Source organism: Pangasianodon hypophthalmus, chromosome 4 (assembly GCF_027358585.1).
Source record: "Pangasianodon hypophthalmus isolate fPanHyp1 chromosome 4, fPanHyp1.pri, whole genome shotgun sequence".
Lineage (NCBI taxonomy): Eukaryota > Metazoa > Chordata > Actinopteri > Siluriformes > Pangasiidae > Pangasianodon > Pangasianodon hypophthalmus.
In genome coordinates this window covers 29947478-29966447 of record NC_069713.1, presented here as the reverse complement: position 1 = coordinate 29966447, position 18970 = coordinate 29947478, and the positions used below count along the sequence as shown (strand labels likewise).

The following is an 18970-nucleotide window of genomic DNA, read 5'->3' as shown; positions in this document are numbered from 1 at the left end:
ACGTTGCGCTAGCGTTTTTTTTCTGCTCTCCGGAATTCGCACGTGTATGAAAGGAAGACGATGGAACGAAAAGGGTAGAACGAGCGCCACTTTCCTGAAGGACATCCGGGTACTTCGGAGGAAGATTTCAGTTTGGGACGCAGGAGCGTTCCCTGGAACACAATTTTGGATATATCCCGGGTCTGGGAGATGGAGGAAGTGACGCTGGGTTTTCTAGAAAGAGCCTACAGATGCGGTTGAGGGAAGGAGAGAGGGAATGAGAGAGAGAGAGAGAGAGAGAGAGAGGGAGGGAGGGCTGGCTATTTAAAGGAGCAGATAGAGAGGGAAAAAAACCACAGGCTCAGAGTCTCAGAGCAGAGGAGAGTTGTGCTGCTGGTATTTATAGAGGCTGAATCCACAGCTCGGGAAGCCAGGAGGGGATTTTAATCAGCGTTTATATTTTTATTGTCACCTCACACACACACACACACACACACACACACGCTCGGACAGAGGAAGAAGAACGAACCATGGGGAAAGACTACTATAAAATCCTAGGCATTTCGAAAGGAGCTGCAGAGGAGGATGTTAAAAAGGCGTACAGGAAACAGGCTCTGAAATGGCATCCGGATAAAAACAAGGCGCCCAACGCGGCGGAGAAATTCAAGGAGGTGGCCGAAGCGTATGAAGTCCTCAGCGACCCCAAAAAACGCGACATATACGACCAGTACGGAGAGGAAGGTAACACACAGCCTCTGCTCTGCATGGGCTTTTTCCTCTCTAACGTCTATCTGCGGTCATTTTATCCTCACCAAGAGAAAAAAAAAAAAAAAAACCGAGGCCTTTGGTGCGCATTATAACCATATTGGGGCAAAAATATTGTGTTTCTATGACAACATGGCTGTTGCTGTGTGGTTGGTACCAAGCTGGAGTGATGCATCATCTGCTACCACTGATCTCCTGAGAAGAAGCTCTGAGATACCCTTAACATCTGGATAAGAAACTGATGTTCACAGTCAGCAGTGGTGTCCAAAATGTTTTCAGTATTAACATGAATGAAAAACTATAAGATCAAAAATCTTTTATTCAGTCAAATAAATATCAAGAAGTAAAATGAAATGGATGTTGAAAATGGTTCAGTATGGATTTTAACATCCAGTTGATGTCTTCTAAATGGGCCTCATTTATCTTTTTTTTTCTTTCTTTCTTTTTTTTTTTTTTAGTTTTCGCAGCTCAAAGAGAACTAAAAATTCCTGCTAGATTGGCAAAGGTTCCGCTGATTTTCTTCGTAATCATGTGCGTATATTCGTCAATGCTAATCAGCAGCACGGTTGATTTGTATCTAGCCACACCCACAAAACTCCATAAAAGGCCAAGCTTAGGTTCCTTTTCCACCGACACGGTTCCGACACAGGTTCCTTCTCGAACCGTTCCGCGCGGTTTCACCACAGAGAAGGCGGTTCCACTCCAGGCTTAAAAATTCACTGGACTGGAACCCCAGAACAGGTTACGTCAGGAGGCAGGTGCGGGGCAGAGGCGGAGAAATGTAGTGTCACCAGGAAAAGTTTTCTGAACAACAACAGCGTTGGTTTCTTGCTACCGTGCTAATATCGCCAGTAATTAGTGCACCAAAAAAAAAGAGACAAAATGTCTGAAGAAGTAATTCAGCAGCGGTCTACGGAGGAAACGTGCGTTCTACTGTCGATATGGTCTTCAGCGAAGATCATATCGACATTTTGTCTGATAAGCACTGCGTATGCTAAATCTTTCCAGTAATGCAGCTCAGCCATCGCAGCGACTCAGCTCCCATAGACACACACTAAAGGTGCGTTCACACTAGTGAGCGACAAAGCAACAGGCGACTAGTTACTTTCTATGCACACACGTAACACGGAGCCATGATTTCAATGAAAGATAAACTTCTAAATGTGGTTTCATCTTAACCCGTCGTATATGACCACTAATTAAATATATATAGAGACATCACGACAAAAATTAACGCTTGGAAGGAAGTAGCAGAGATCGTTGGTGTCTCTGGAGAGTGTTTGTAGCTAGTACAGTTAGCTTGCGCATGTAATGAACGTCAAACAACCAATTTTCACACTTTTTTCAGTTTATTAAAAATATTAGAATGATTGGAATAGTAGAAGCAGCAGTGGTAGCACTCACTCCACTCCCACATGAGACAAACTACGAGCGACACGAATGACTTGCTAGTGTGAATGCAGGGTAACCTCCTTTTATAGGGCGCCATTACTTTTGAGTGGCTAGTTTCATTTGTGTTCATTTATGGATTTGTTTTCAATTGCTTTGTTTAAATACATTGGTATGAAATGATTGAATTTTGCATTTTCGTATGTTGTACTAAATATTGTACAAAATAAGTAAGTGATTTAAACTTGACAGCGTAATGTGTATAAGATCACAGTGACTAATCACTGATTATACGATTTGAAGCCGATCAGTCGACTTTCACATTAGCGAGTCTCCTTATATGTAAATTTACATAAACTGAGGAGCAAAACGTAGCATGCAAACCTTTATATATATATATATATATATATATATATATATATATATATATATATATATATAATATATATATATATGTAATGTTTTTTTAATATGGCTGTCATATAAAATTTGAGTTTTTTTTTTCTTAGATGTTTAATATTTTGAAAGCATATCGGGAATTTGTCATACTGGGAAAAGGATATTTAAAAATGTCTGAGGTATTGTGTTAATCTCATGATGTTCAGGCCTGAAAGGAGGAGGTGGAGGAGGAGGAGGAGCGTCCGATGGCCAGGGCAGCACCTTCACGTACACGTTCCATGGCGACCCACATGCCACCTTCGCCACCTTCTTTGGTGGCACCAACCCCTTCGAGATGTTCTTTGGACGCAAGGTGATCACAAAACATTTATTTACATAGCAAATTTCATTGACGCTGAAATCCCAAGGTGCTTTGCGTGACACAGGCGAAGGGAATAGGGGCTTATTAAAACAAACCAAAATGATGCAATGAAGTTAATCATAAAAGCAGTTACTCTGTGGGAAGCAGCCATGGGCTCTGGAAAGGATTATATCAGTTAAATTGTGTTACTCGTACTTTATTACAATAATTTAAAAATACACACAGGAGAGATGATGGCAAACAAGATGAACATCTGGATTTACACATAGAAAGTGTTCCTGTTTACTCTTTTTTGTTTTGTTTTTATTGTACTGTGAAGCAGCATGACTAGTGTATAAACTGTACAAAAGTTCGATATATAATTTGTATTATTCTGATTTCAGGTGAACGGCAGAGACGATGAGGACATGGAAGTGGACACCGGTGACCCTTTTGGCTCCTTCACGAGTTTTAATCTGAACGGTTTCCCTCGTGACCGGCAGCCTCGGCGTAAGCAGGACCCGGCGATCCATCACGAACTGCGTGTCTCGCTCGAGGAGGTCTTTCACGGCTGTACCAAGCGCATGAAGATCTCACGCCGTCGCCTGAATGCTGACGGCCGCACCACACGCACTGAGGACAAGATCCTGTCCATCGAGATCAAGCGCGGCTGGAAGGAGGGCACCAAGATCACGTTCCCACGGGAGGGCGACGAGTCCCCCGGCTGCATCCCTGCCGACATCGTCTTCGTCATCAAGGACAAGCCGCACCCGCACTTCAGGAGGGAAGGGTCCGACATCGTCTACCCCGTCCGCATCAGTCTGCGCCAGGTGGGCATCCCAGGCCCAAATGCCCCAGTCTGTCTTCAGCTGCTGTAAACCATTAAACACTTAATACAGCTGTCTCAGCTTTTAGCTACAGAATACAGATGCTTACAGATGTTTGGGTTTTTTGTTAACGCATGTTTGCATATCTGTTTACAGATGTTGAGGCTCATGTTAATGGACTTTTTCTGGGACCATATTCATGGATATTGAGGATCATATTAAGAGATGTTGATGGTCAAGATCATGTTAATAAAGGTTTACAGATGTTGAGGGTCAAGTTAATAGATGTTTACAGATGTTCAGTGTTATGTTAATAGATGTTTACACATGTTGAGGATCAGGTTAGTGGATGTTTACAGATGTTGAGGGCGGGTGATGATAAAAGACGTTTATAGATGGCGTTTATATAAAATTGAGGGTCTTAACAGATGTGTACAGATGTTCAGGGTCCTGTTAATGCGTGTTTATCTGTTTATGGATGTGGAGGGTCATATTAACAGATGTTTACAGATGTTGAGAGTTTAGTAATGTTTACAGATGACTTTTTTTTTAACATGACGTTGAGGGTCACGGTGTTAAATTTTTACAGATGTCCAGTGTCATGTTAACAGCTGTTGAGAGTCATATTTCTGCTTTCAGATGTTGAGGGTTGTATTAACAGATGTTTACCCATGTTGAAGTTTATGATTGCTTTTTACAGCTGTTTACTGATCGGTTCAGATATCGAGGATTATGTTACCAGATGTTTATGTATGTTTGCAGATGTAAATTGATGTTTTGAGGTACAGTTAAAGTTGTTGAGATGTTGATTATGTGCATTTAGAAATGTTAACAGATGTTTACAGAAGCTGAAGATAGTGACAGATCGTCCTATGATGTTGAGAGTCGTTTAAACAGATGTTTACAGATGTTGACAGTTTTGGTGAAAAGGCCAATTCTACACAGTAGGAGTCACCTCATTATCCTGCACCTCAGCACACAATAAATATCATCCTTCATCGATCTACAGTATTAAATATAATCACCGATATATAGTAAGTAAGGAATAAAACACTTGGGGATGTGCTGTTACAGGAAAATAATCAACAACGGGGTGGTGTGATGCGGCCTGACACAAAGCAGAGTTACTGTTACGACTCTGATGATGATCACAAAGTGTTTAATTCCTCTTATTCCACAACAATTTGCCAATTATTACAATTCACAATTTATTAAAGAACATCATGTCATACTTTTTATCAGTTCAATATTACATTTAATGTTGTATAGAAACTTAATCAACACCTTATGACTAATCAGTCAAGAGTCAAGAATTCTGCAGTGCTGTGGTATTAATAGATGGACATTTATTATAGATTATAGTATTTTGAACACAGTGTTCCCCTTTAGCACTATCCTATTCTAGTGCACTTGCCTTGTACAGTCGTGATGTTGTTATGGCAGGAGGTATTACAGCTACTTTAGGTCTGTTATGTAATGTGAAGTATGAGCAGTGAGAGTTGATCTCAGCTGTTAAGTGCCAAAAGACGAGGGCTCACCCACCTAAACTGTTCTTGACTCACTAGCAGCTCCTTCCATGGCAGAACGAGTGTGAAGTCAAAGCCGGGCAGATTTTTACTCCCATATGTGCTGCTATGTTTGTATTAAATCTGACTACATTTAATGTTAATCAGCTTTTACTGTTTCTGAGATTAAAAGTCACTTTTATCCCTTTTATAATCACTAGTTAATGTGAATAGAAGCAGCTAATTTATTCATACTAGCAACTGCTTATATCACATGTGTGTTTAAACCTGCGTTCACACAAGTATGGATCGCTTGACCTTTGTCCCTTGTGGGCGTGGCCTGAACAGCCACTTTTTACCTCTGATGAGAAATGACAGTAGCTATATATAGCTTCTAAATCTAACTAATCTAACGCACAAGTTAACTAACGCACCAATGTGTACCTGCTTGGTGTAGTACTAGCTTTATTCTCAGATTAGCAAAGCAAACTAACTGTTTTAGCTACGTCCACTCACCAGAGTCACCAACGATCTCTGTTACTTCCTTCCGAGCTTTATTTTTCTTCGTAATGTCTCTATACACGTTTAATGAAAGGTCGTATATGACAGGATAAGATGAAACAATGGTTGTATGTTTTTCTTCCATTTTTGCAGGAACTAATTGCAATTAGGAAATTAGAAATTAAATTAAAGTCGTGAGCAGGGAATGGAAAAAAACTTTGGACGTACGTGTCATCGGATTGGTCTGAGGAATCGTCAGGATTTGTTGCAGTACAGCTTCATAACTAATATGAATAGAATTGAGAAAAAATCAGTTCAGAATAATAACAGAAAAATCTTTACCAGAAGATTAATGTCGACTTGTTAGCTAGCTTTCAGCTACATTCAGATCACAGGTGTGTATTATTGTGCTCCTTTTAATACGTCAACGTTTCCATAGTAATGACTCGTTCCAAGGCCGGCTTTGTACATTGAACGAAGTCTAATAATAAACAGAATAAAAACATGTTGTGTAATTGTTGATATGGTGAATTTCTCTGTAAGGAGACGTTTATTTTATATTTAGGGAAGGAGTCTCCAGTGTCAGCGTAACTTTTGCGATAGCAGTTGTACGTAACAATTGTAATGGAAAAATGATATGACTGATTTTCTTTCCCCCCATTTCTGTCATTGCAGTCATTGTGCGGTTGCTCGGTTACGGTCTCCACGATAGACGGGAAAACGTGCAATATGAAGATCACGGAGGTCATCAAACCGGGAATGAGGAAGATCGTAGCGGGACAGGGGCTGCCCTTCCCCAAGAACCCTGAGCAAAGAGGAGATCTCATAGTGGAGTTTGACGTGAACTTTCCCGACAGTCTGCCGTCCAACGCCAAGGACGTGCTGAAACGCCATTTGCCCGCTTCATGAAGGGAACGCAGCAGGACTGCGGCGGCGTTAAACGGCGCACCACACTGACGCTCGCCATCTCTCCCGATCCAACACTCGGACAAATCGCCGCTATGCCCCATAAACAATGTGCAATTTCTATTTTTTATCTAGTTAGTCAGTGTTTGTGCTTTTTTAAAAAAATATATTGCATGCCCAAATAAGGTCATAAACGTGCAAGTGCAATCTTCATGTCTGAAAGTAAACGTCAGATTTGACTCCTTTACTCGCAGCCTGCATTGTTTTCCTTCTTATTTGAATGGGTAACGTTGGAGTAAGGCGTGTACCGATAATCGAATATCATGATTATACGATATACCGCAATATTCAGCACAATATTATTATCATGGACAGTTCAAAATATTGAAGTGCAGTTAGGAGCCTGATTCAGATTTTTTAAAGGCTGCTTTCTAACATGGTTTATTTGGAAAAATCTGAATGCAACACTGTAGGTATTTTTGTAAAATACGGAATATGCTTACAGAGGAATCTCAAACACATTTAACCACAAGTGGCTGTATAGGAATATCCATTTAACTTCCCGTCTCATAGCTAATGTTTTATTTCTTTATTCTTAGTGAGCCATCAAACTTCATAAATTGTTTTTGTGAATTTCCAAACACCTAATGTGGTCTCACTTGCTAAAGCAGACAGCCTTGAACCAAGGTCACATTTATAAAAAATCAGAAACGTGGACTGTACAGGTGCATTTTTATTCTCCCAAAATGCAAAAAATGTAAATGTTAATATTGAGCCTTAGCCTAACAATTATGTAGTGAAAAAGTGCATTTTGTGCCAAAGATACAAAAAATAAATATGGTTTAAGGCCGTGCTTCTCAAAATGGCATCCGGGAAGCTTAGACAGCTTTCTTAAAAGTTATTATAGTATTTCTTTTATTTGTTAATAGTTTGTCAATTTTTTAAAAAAATCTTTAAATTGAAAAAAGTATTTTAAAAATAGTTCTTATAGTTATATAGCTTTATAGCCTGTTTGACTGGTATGCTCATAAAAGATGTCTACTTGAATACAATTTTAATAAAAATGAAGAGACAATTTTAAGAAGAAAAAGCTCTAAGGCCTAATATTTGAATATTTGAATAACTGAATAATTGGATTATATTTATAAAATAAATTCCTGCTAAGGGGGCCATGTTTTTTTTTTTAATATTATTTTTTATATATTTTATTTTTATATTTATTATTATATTATTTATATTTTTTGACAGTTAAAGGGATTCGTCGCTTCAATTATTTTGGGACTGGCGTCAATTGTGCTGTGAGAGAGTCAGTGCTAATGTGTTCATTTTGGAGACTAATTTATATTTAGTTTTCATTTTAGTCTCTTGACAAGAATAATAGTTTTTAGTCATTTTAGTTTCTTGGTTATTGTTGGTTTTAGTTTGGATTTTTTTAGTAATTTCAGTCAAGTAAAAGTGAACAGTGTTGCTTGGTATCGTTTTGTTTCGAGATGGAAAAAAGGAAGTGAACATGTTTTGTCTTGTTTTTTAGCCACACACTGAGCAGTGGAGAGGGTATACAGGGCGATCTTTAGTTGTGTTACTTCGACCCTGAGAGCGTTGAGATCTACAGATGTTGAGCGTGCTGCTGTAATAGACATGTCACCTGTCCACTAGGGGACGCCACATGTTTAAAGTGCAGCATGGAACAGGTGTGTACCGATACCGAAGCTTCAGCTCACAATTATCACATAACCTGTATCATGGTTTACAACATTATCATATCTCATGAGATCATGGTTTTAAACAATTACAGTACAGGTGTGTCATCGATCTTTGATTTAACGCTTATCTTGTGAACGGAATCATGGGATTGCTTTCTCTGAGACAAATTTGCCCAAAATACAAACCCTTAGAGGAGAAATGGCGTGATGCTGGGGGACGAGATGATATTCTGATAAAGTCCAGCAATATAACGATATATTGATATCGCGATATATTAGTATCACGATGAGCATCGGGGGTGTCGTCATGCGTCAGTGCTTGTTTCTGTAACTGATGAGACACTGAAGTCTATTTTTATACCTATCGAACAGTTTTTAATATCACTCATTTTCCTGGTTATATATATTTACATTTATGTGAATGGTGTTTTTTTTAAATGTTAAACTTACAGTTTGGATACAGGGGCGGGTTTAGTGATTTGGGGGCCCCATTCAGTTGCACAAATTTACCTTCATTATCCTTGAGCTTCCTTCATCTGCTGTGATAACAGCGATATGAATCAATTCAGGGTTTTAACATCGATATTTAAAATTTCACTATATGTTATTTAGCATTAATAATTTAAAAAATATATAAATATATATATATATATATATTTTGCATTTATAGGGGGTTCTTGGCTTCTGGGGGCCCAAGGCGGTTGCATACCTTTGCCTAGTGCTCAGTCCGCCCCTGTTTGGATCCTATGGCTTCACTGTTTTGTTTTTAATCTCTTCATTAATATCGAGTATCATGAGGATGATGATATATTTTGCAGTATCGCCCACCCCTATGACTACACTGGCTGTGCTGGAGATCCTGATAATGGTCAGAGTAGAAGGATGAGGCGTGTTGAATCATTGCTGTAATTCTACTGTGACACAGCGTTGTTTGTTCAGATGGAGGGAATGGAAAACTCCACTTCAAACCAAAAAAAAAAAAATCCACGTCAAATCTCTGTTTTATCTTTTTTAATGCTCATACAGTGCAGTTTAAATCCCTCGTGTTGTGTTTAAGACATTAATAACTACTTACTCAGATTCATCAATCGAAAGACATTTTTAGTCCTTAATTGTTTCTATTAAAAATATCACAGTTTAAATTATTTTAAATTTACTACGGTTACTAATAATAATATATTATAATCTATATTATACATATTTATTCATTTATTTTATTTAATCTTGTACTTTTAAAGTGCATATCTATCATGCTTTGTGTTCGAGACACATTACTATCTGACATGCTTAATTAGTTAATCCATTAAATAATGTTTACTTTTTTGTCTACTAATTTAGTATTTTTTCCTTTTTATTATTATTATTTTTTCCTTTTTTACTATTTATTTAATTATCATTTATCTTTGTTTGGTTGTTTTATTAGCATTAATATGCATTTCATTTACCCAAATGCATTTGCATATATTCAGTATTAATTAATTAGTTATTTATTAGAAATAAATCAAAAATACATTAATACATTGTCTCTCTTTCTCTCTCTCTCTCTCTATACACACACACACATATACACTATATTACCAAAAGTATTCGGTCACCTGCCTTGACTCACATATGAACTTAAGTGCCGTCCCATTCCTAACCCACAGGGTTCAATATGATGTCGGTCCACCTTTTGCAGCTATTACAGCTTCAACTCTTCTGGGAAGGCTGTCCACAAGGTTGAGGAGTGTGTTTATAGGAATTTTTGACCATTCTTCCAAAAGCGCATTGGTGAGGTCACACACTGATGTTGGTCGAGAAGGCCTGGCTCTCAGTCTCCGCTCTAATTCATCCCAAAGGTGTTCTATCGGGTGCAGGCCAGTCAAGTTCATCCACACCAGACTCTGTCATCCATGTCTTTATGGACCTTGCTTTGTGCACTGGTGCACAGTCATGTTGGAAGAGGAAGGGGCCCGCTCCAAACTGTTCCCACAAGGTTGGGAGCATGGAATTGTCCAAAATGTTTTGGTATCCTGAAGCATTCAATGTTCCTTTCACTGGAACTAAGGTGCCAAGCCCAACTCCTGAAAAACAACCCCACACCATAATTCCTCCTCCACCAAATTTCACACTCGGCACAATGCAGTCCGAAATGTACCGTTCTCCTGGCAACCTCCAAACCCAAACTCGTCCATCAGATTGCCAGATGGAAAAGCGTGATTCATCACTCCGGAGAACGTGTCTCCACTGCTCTAGAGTCCAGTGGCGGCGTGCTTTACACCACTGCATCCGACGCTTTGCATTGCACTTGGTGATGTGTGGCTTGGATGCAGCTGCTCGGCCATGGAAACCCATTCCATGAAGCTCTATGCGTACTGTACTTGGGCTAATCTGAAGGTCACATGAAGTTTGGAGCTCTGTAGCAATTGACTGTGAAGAAAGTCGATGACCTCTTTGCACTATGCGCTTCAGCATCCGCTGACCCCTCTCCGTCAGTTTACGTGGCCTACCACTTCGTGGCTGAGTTGCTGTTGTTCCCAAACTCTTCCATTTTGTTATGATAAAGCTGACAGTTGACTGTGGAATATTTAGGAGCGAGGAAATTTCACGACTGGATTTGTTGCACAGGTGGCATCCTATGACAGTTCCACGCTGGAATTCACTGAGCTCCTGAGAGCGGCCCATTCATTCTTTTGTAAAAACAGTCTGCATGCCTAAGTGCTTGATTTTATACACCTGTGGCCAGGCCAAGTGATTAGGACACCTGATTCTGATCATTTGGATGGGTGACCGAATACTTTTGGTAATATAGTGTATATATATATATATATGTATATATATATATATATGTACACTGCTCAAAAAAATTAAAGGAACACTTTTTAATCAGAGTATAGCATCAAGTCAATTAAACTCCTGGGATATTGATCTGGTCAGTTAAGTAGCAGAGGGGGTTGTTAATCAGTTTCAGCTGCTTTGGTGTTAATGAAATTAACAACAGGTGCACTAGATGGGCAACAATGAGACGACCCCCATTTCCATCAAACGATGTGGCATCCTTTCGTTCCTAACACATTACCCAGTCCACATCAGTATAAATATCCAGCATGATATTTTCCCCATTGAGATCTGATGTGTTTTCAAAGTGTTCCTTTAATTTTTTTGAGCAGTGTATGTATATGTGTGTATACACCGATCAGCCATAACATTATGACCACTGACAGGTGAAGTGAATAATATTGATTATCTCATTACAATAGCACCTGTCAAGGGTTGAGATATATTAGGCAGCAAGTGACCAGTCGGTTCTCAAAGTTGATGTGTTGGAAACAGGAAAAATGGGCAAGCGTAAGGATTAGAGAGACTTTGACAACGGCCAAATTGCATCGTTTACTGGGGAAGAGATGGCACCAGGATGCACTATGGGAAGAACGCTAGCCGGCGGAGGCAGTGTGATGCTCTGGGCAATGTTCTGCTGGGAAACTTTGGGTCCTGCCATTCATGTGGATGCTATTTTGACACATACCACCTACCTAAACATTCCTGCAGACCAGGTACACCCCTTCATGGTAACAGTATTCCCTAATGGAAGTGACCTCTTTCAGCAGGATAATGCGCCCTGCCACACTGAAGTGCGCTCACTGCTTGACACTTAAACTTAGTAAGTTAGATTAAGACTAAAGAGATGAGTGTCGACTTCAGGAGGACCTACGTGGACCACTCACCACTGCACAACTGTGGAGAGAGCCAAAAGCTCCAAGTTTCTTGGTGTGCACATGACGGAGGACCTCTGTGAAAACTGTGATGAATTTACTGGTTGCACAATTCCACTATTTGTCCATACAGTACACAGTTATAGAGGTGATTTATTTATAATCGCACTATCCATTAGCACCCAGATGAGGATGGGTTCCCGTTTGAGTCTGGTTCCTCTCAAGGTTTCTTCCTCATATTGTCTCAGGAAGTTTTTCCTCACCACCATTGCCTCTGGATTGCTCATTAGGGGTAAATTCACACATTAACAATTTATTTTGATTTAATTTGAATGTGTTTATTTCTGTAAAGCTGCTTTGTGACGATGTCCATTGTTAAAAGTGCTATACAAATAAAATAAAATTGAATTGAATTATATATTCTACTAGATTTTATTATATTCTGTTTTTAGTGTGTGTGTGTGTGTGTGTGTGTGTGTGTGTGTGTGTGTGTGTGTATAATTCATTGTTGGTTCATGTTGCGCTGTGGGACGAGGAACAAAGGAAAAACATTTCAGTACATTACATGTGTTTATTATGTAAACAGTAACACCGAAGTAAACACAAGCACACCCACACAAAAACACGCAATAGAACCCATTAACACACCAAAGCACACAGCTTTAAAGTTGGGGTGTCTGTCGAAGAAATTGCAGATGGGGGAGAAGATCCGGCCAAGCATTCTGCGAGCGCTCCTGAAGAACCGCCCCGAGGCCCTCGATTCTGTGTGTGAAGCTGGAAACATGAGAAGAAGCAGAGTTACAGCAAAATGACAAAAACTGCTCTTTTAGCTCATTATCAGGACACACGGTGCAGGAATGGATAAAAGCGAAAACTCTTAAACACGATCGTCACGCTATTTAAAAATCATCAGCTAACGTCATAAATAAACAGGATCATTATTAGCATTTATTCTTATTTAAAGTACAGAATACAGAGTACTAATGAAGGTCAAATTACGTGTTATACACTAAAAAGACACGTAGCGTAAACGCGGGTTCATTTCATTTTAAAGACTTACAGGGAGCTGCTGATAGCTGAGGAGACTTAGAGGAAGTCCCAGCATCCTCGATTTCATGTGCGAGCACTGTAGCAAACGGACAACCCATTGATTTGTCCATGAAGCTGCTTTCCTGTGCTTCGTTTCCTGCACTCGGCCCGGCATTTAGCACATTCTTCAGTAAAGCCTTGATGGACTCCTCTGCAAACATGTAAACGCACTCGGAAGGTAACTGGTTGGAGCGTAACATGTTGTTCTCTCTCCCTGGAACAGAATCCGATGAACACTGGCCAACATCTGCCCTATCCACGTCCCTTAAGGGGAGTTTTGGAACTACATCCTTTGTAGCACGTGCTCGTCGATGGATCATCTCCTTTGGAGAAAGATCCTCCAGCTCTGTTAGCTCATGAACCGTGCCATCCTCACTGATGTAGACGGGAGTTACACGATCCTCATCCCCGTCTGACTGCGCTGACGCATCTGTCCTTTCATCGTCAGCAACATGTTTAGAGAAGGAAGTTAAGAAAGCCTTCAGCTGATTGCGCACCACAGTGAAAAGGTGCAGAGGAGCGAATGAACTGTTCTGGACTGAAGGCCTCGACTTCCTGTCTGCATCTATAAACTGCCGCACAGTGGCGCTAACAGTTTGGGAAATCTCAGTAGAAAGGATCTGCAGATTTAAAGCTGACGACACTTTCATGAGATGTTCCTTTGGGAATTGTGAGGGCAGCAGAGGACAAGATTCCACCATTCGGAAGATTAGGTCACTCACACGCCTGGTGGATTCGGTCTGGAAATGGGCGTCATCGTTCTTCACTGTAGGAGGAGCTGTCAGCTCACTCCTTAACAAATCAGTGACCTCAGTAATGACGCTGTTGGTGCACAGGTCCAGGTCCACCTGCTCTTCCACCCTTTCCTCGTGTGTGGGAGAGCTCAGAGCTTTAGATGCCTTTGAGAAAAACGCCTGAAGGAGACTTCGCACTTTTCTCAAGATGTTCTGTGGCTTTTTGGCAGATTCTGCTTCTCTGACATCAAAGAGGCAGGAAAAGGCTTCGAGAGCGTCAGAGCTCTTAGTCTCGTCTTTCACAGACTCATCGCATTCGTATAAAACGCTGACGAGCGAATCTGCAGTACTAACGGCACTCTGCTCATCTTCTGACGAGCATCTCGAGGAATCTGCTGTCGACAGCCTTCTGAGCAGCATTTCACTCACCATCTGAGTGGCTTTATTGAGGAACTCCTTAGACCTCAGAGGGACAGAACTGCTCACCTCAGACCTCAGACGACCGGATTTACGCGGCTGCAAGAACGCAAACCGTCTGAACCAAGGTACTTTAGAAGAGCGGGACTTGGCCGGCAGCTTGTCACGCAGTAATAAATCTGCGTTCTTTTCAATCAGCTCCTCAGTGCAGCTGTCAATAACAGCCTGCAGGTTTGGAGCTTCGCTGATGGACACGAGGCTCTGAGCATCAGTCACTGCTGCTGCTGCTGCTGCTGCTGCGTTCTCCAGGCTCGAGCACGACGGTCTCTTTTTCTCTCTGAATCCAGCAAGACTTCGGTGCTTTGTGATAACATCTGAGGATTTCTCCGAGTAGGGAGCTGGGCGAGCATCAGCATCACTCACCTGAGCTTCACCTACTTGAGCATCCGATCCGTTTTCCATGTCAGTTGTTCCGATCTCGAGAGCCATTCCGCTGATCACCGTATTTACGATTTCAGCAGTGACTCGATCCAGATCTACTGACGCCGTCGGTGACGACTCTGTGCTGGAACCCGAATCTTTCCCGCTGAATAAACCTGTGGAAATTTTTGAAGATAACCACTTCTCTAGGATCTCACTCGCAACCAGAATGGCTTTATCGAGGTAACGTTCAGCAGCAGCAGACTCCTGGACGTTCTCCGACCTGCCCTCGAGCTCGGCAGCAGTTTTAGGACAGACGTCCAAGAACGACTTGTTTTTTTCGGAAATGGCTTGCTTCCGCCCAGAGGTGAACTCAAACACCCGCTTGAAGATGTTCTCGTAGATCTTTCGAGCACCAGAGAGGAAGTTCTTCCTCTCAACTTCTGGTCCAGACTGGTCAGCAGCATTGCAACTGACGCCTGATGAACTTTTACACAGTGACTGTGTAAGTATAAAAACTAATTCCCACAGAATTTTTGAGGCTGTTCTCTTGACCTCCTCCGTCAGCGAATTCATTTCCGTCTCACTGCGGACAGGGACGGAGGTTTGGGACGACATTGCAGCAGCGATTTTTTCCTCTGTTTTCAGAAGAACTTTTCTGACTGCTTGTGTGGCTTTGCTCAGAAACTGATCACTGAAAAGCCTCTCAGCACAATCAGGAGCCATCACTTTAGTCGTCACAGGGACCGAATCAGGGGTCGAGGATTTTAGAGTTAACTCAAAAGGGGACCTGCTGGTGGAGACAACTTCTTCCAAGCCCTTCATTATTCCCTGGACCTCCTGGTGGGACTTTAGCGACGCTGCTGAAGTTTTCTCTCCTCCAGGGCTGTCGAAATCACCAGAGTAACACAGAGCCAAGATCTTATCACAGATCTCATTAGTGCATGCGATGCTGAGATCTGGCTGTGAGATCTGATCTTCTACAGGTGATGAAGCTCTCGCCGAGCAGATCGTCCTCCGTCCTGATGCCACTCTCCGGATCGCCTCCAGCATCGCAGCTGTTGTCTGAGTGACGACTCTCTGAACGAGCTGACAGATGAAATCAGACGTCTCCATAGGTGATCTTTATACAGGAAACAGAGAAGATTAACGGGAATTCATATTATTTTTACGTCAGTGCTCACATGAATTTAAATAAATGAATGCGAGTAAAAAACGACAATCAGCGTTAAATTTCTTTTCTCTTTCTGAAAATAGTTTGTTATGCCATCGCTCCATTCCACAGCCAACTGATCATAAAACACAGAAAACCCATCTGATAGCACTGTAAGTCGTTCCATCACAGTGCTGCTGAATCCTGGATTCTGATCGGTCAGACGGTGTTGATTAAACAGTGCAGTAAAGTTCATCATTGTGAATATTAAGAGTGAAATCTGAGCAGCAGGTTGGTAAAGTTTACCTTTGAGCTGAGGTGTCTGAGTCAGACCACTTCCTCCATTTAGACTCAGGCATTTTCTTCAGCTTGTCGTTTGCCTGGAGAATCGAATCGATACCGAAGCTTTCCATGAGAGGCTTCAGTAAACGCCGAATGGCAGAAGACGCCGCTGACATCACGATTTTCGTGCACAGAGCCACAAACTCCAACTTTGTGACCTTTTGAAATAAAGATAAAGAAAATCAGCTTCTTGAATCTGAAATATGATCAGTGACATTACAGCCTCTTACACTAAATGAAACTACTTCATTATTGATTATTCTAACACTCTTACCTTCTTCGTCATGTCCCTGGTCACAGCCTTCCATTCTCTTTAAACACACACGCACACACACACACACACAGTAAATCAGCATTTATTCAAGTGTAAATTAACTGAATAAAATGTTACTGCGAGTCAGAAATCAGTAAAAATGAACATACTCCTCGCTCAGATGAAGAACGACGTCCATAATGTCCCTGAAACACTTCAGTCTCTGGTCAGATGTGGAGTCCCGAGTGCACGCTCCAGCTGTTCCAGCTGTTCCAGCTGTTCTTCTCTGGCTACTTCTCTTCTTCTTACTCATCTGTAGAGAGCACATGGAGTTGAAATCCTAGTAGAGTTTTTAGTAACTACATCAGCGAGCATAAATATTAGCACCCATCCTGTTTCAGTCCCAGAATCAAATGAATGCTGTTCATGTTCAAACTGATTAACTGATTCACATGAACTCGACTCACCTTTGAATCACGTGGGTATGAATTCAGTGTTTTCTCTCGGATTGCTTTCTCTGTAAAAACACAAACAGGACGTTAATTAAAGCAAAGTCCTCCAGCAAAGTGATCAGAATAAAGCCATGTTTAAACTCAGGCCTGGATTCATCTCAGCTCATCTTTCACATCTTTCACACCAACAAGTCTGGCTTTTTAATCACCACAATTATTATTCATTCATTATTAACAACAAACAACAACAACAAATAATAGTAATAATAATAATAATAATAATAATAATAATGATAAGGGTTAGAGGAGCTTACCTGGCATGTGATCTGTAAAATGCAGTAACTGAACTAAAGCACCTGAAAGTTTTTGTCCCTTCTCCTCCTGTGACGCCAAAGCCTCCTCTTGTGACGTCACAGTCCCCCATCTCTTACAGCTTTACGTTCTAAATCCGTGATGATGATGATGATGATGATGATGTTTTTTTTCTCCTCTTCATTGAATTAAACAGAATAAACTTAAAGACTTGTTTGGATGTGTTTATTTTTCTCTCTCTAGCTGCCGCAGATGAAGCACATCATCATCATCATCATCATCATCATAGGATCATTTCATGCTTCTGTCTCAAGTGCTAATTAATTTCGCTTTAGCTAAAGCTGCATTTTCTATTTATTTTAACTCGGCCATATCGGAGGCGGGCCCAGTGTCAATCATTTGGCGCGGGAACCAATAACCTTACTGCTCTGTTGCACCATCAGCCAATCACGTAGCAGCTCCACTTTGTTCTGTGAAGCTCAGTGCTGCTGAAGCGCGAGACGGTTTATTGCTGCCAAGACGCTGTTAACACCAAACTTTATATTAGCTTTCTAATCTTAAAATACAATAAACTTCAATAAAACGGGAGCAAAATGAAATAATTAGCGCGTAAATATGATTTCAGTGTTTTTGTGATATTGTGTAAATAGAACAGAATTTGTTCGTGTCCGCCATTTTGTCTCTCGCACTGACCTGATTTAACAACGTAGCAGCTTAGCATGATTAGCATTTTAATATTATTTCATTATTATCATTTTTATATATAAAAACTGGGCAGGTAAATATCAATAATAAATTATTATTAATAATAATAAATAATAATAATAATAAAATGAGAGTGTCTGTAGTTTAGATTAAACTGTCGGTCCGTAATATTTATTATTATTATTGTTTGCTTTTTTTTATCCTTTTGTCTCAGTTTGTCTTTTATTTAAATTGTAAACTGTAAAAGTAAAAAAAATATTTTGGTTATTGTTATTGTGTCTGATGCTTATGGTTGTTTAGAAAGCCTATATGTACAGCCTTATTAACATACACACACTGACCACTTTATTAGGAACACCTGTACACCTGCTCATTTATGCAGTTATCCAGTCAGCCAATCATGTGGCAGCAGCGGAATCATCAAATCATGCAGATACAGGTCAAGAGCTTCAGGTAATGTTCACATCAAACATCAGAATGTGGAGTAAGTGTGATCTCTGTGACTTTTACCGTGACATGATTGTTGGTGACGGGCTGGTTTGAGTATTTCTATGACTGCTGATCTCCTGGGATTTTCACACACAACAGTCTGTAGAGTTTACACAGAACGGTGCGAAAAACAAAAATCATTGATTGAGCGGCAGTTCTGTAGGTAGAAACTCCTTGTCGATGAGAGAGATCAACGGAGAATGGCCAGATGGGTTTGAGCTGACAGAAAGGCTACAGTAACTCACATAACCACTCTGTACAACTGTGATGAGCAGAAAAGCATCTCAGAACGCACAACACGTCGAAACCTTGAGGCGGATGGGCTACAACAGCAGAAGACCACGTAGGGTTCCTCTTCTGTCAGCCAAGAACAGAAAGCTGAGGCTGCAGTGTGCATAGGCTCACCAAAACTGGACAGGTGAAGAAGACTGGAGAGACGCAGCCTGGCCTGATGAATCTGGATTTCTGCTGAGGCTCACAGATGGTAGGGTCAGAATTTGGCACCAGCAACATGAGTCCATGGACGCAACCTGCCTTCAGCAGTCCAGGCTGGCGGAGGTGGTGTAATGGTGTGTGGAAAGTTTTCTTGGCACACTTT

At 40.9% G+C, this 18970-nt stretch overlaps 1 protein-coding gene across 3 annotated transcripts; it reads left to right on the top strand.

The window, feature by feature from the left end:
• The first annotated feature begins 316 nt into the window (after positions 1 to 316).
• Positions 317 to 9597, top strand: LOC113540041 (dnaJ homolog subfamily B member 4). 3 transcript variants are annotated; one of them, XM_034303525.2, is made up of 4 exons: positions 317 to 720; positions 2739 to 2884; positions 3277 to 3702; positions 3856 to 6374. In XM_034303525.2, the coding sequence occupies exons 1-4, from the start codon at positions 510 to 512 to the stop codon at positions 3907 to 3909; spliced, it is 837 nt and encodes a 278-aa protein (XP_034159416.1). In that variant the 5' UTR covers positions 317 to 509; the 3' UTR covers positions 3910 to 6374. The 3 variants fall into 3 exon arrangements, with proteins under 3 accessions (XP_034159416.1, XP_053089650.1, XP_053089649.1); XM_053233675.1 differs by having other exon boundaries at positions 3277 to 3746; positions 3856 to 3877; XM_053233674.1 differs by lacking the exon at positions 3856 to 6374 and adding an exon at positions 6381 to 9597 and having other exon boundaries at positions 318 to 720.
• Positions 9598 to 18970: the final 9373 nt, after the last annotated feature.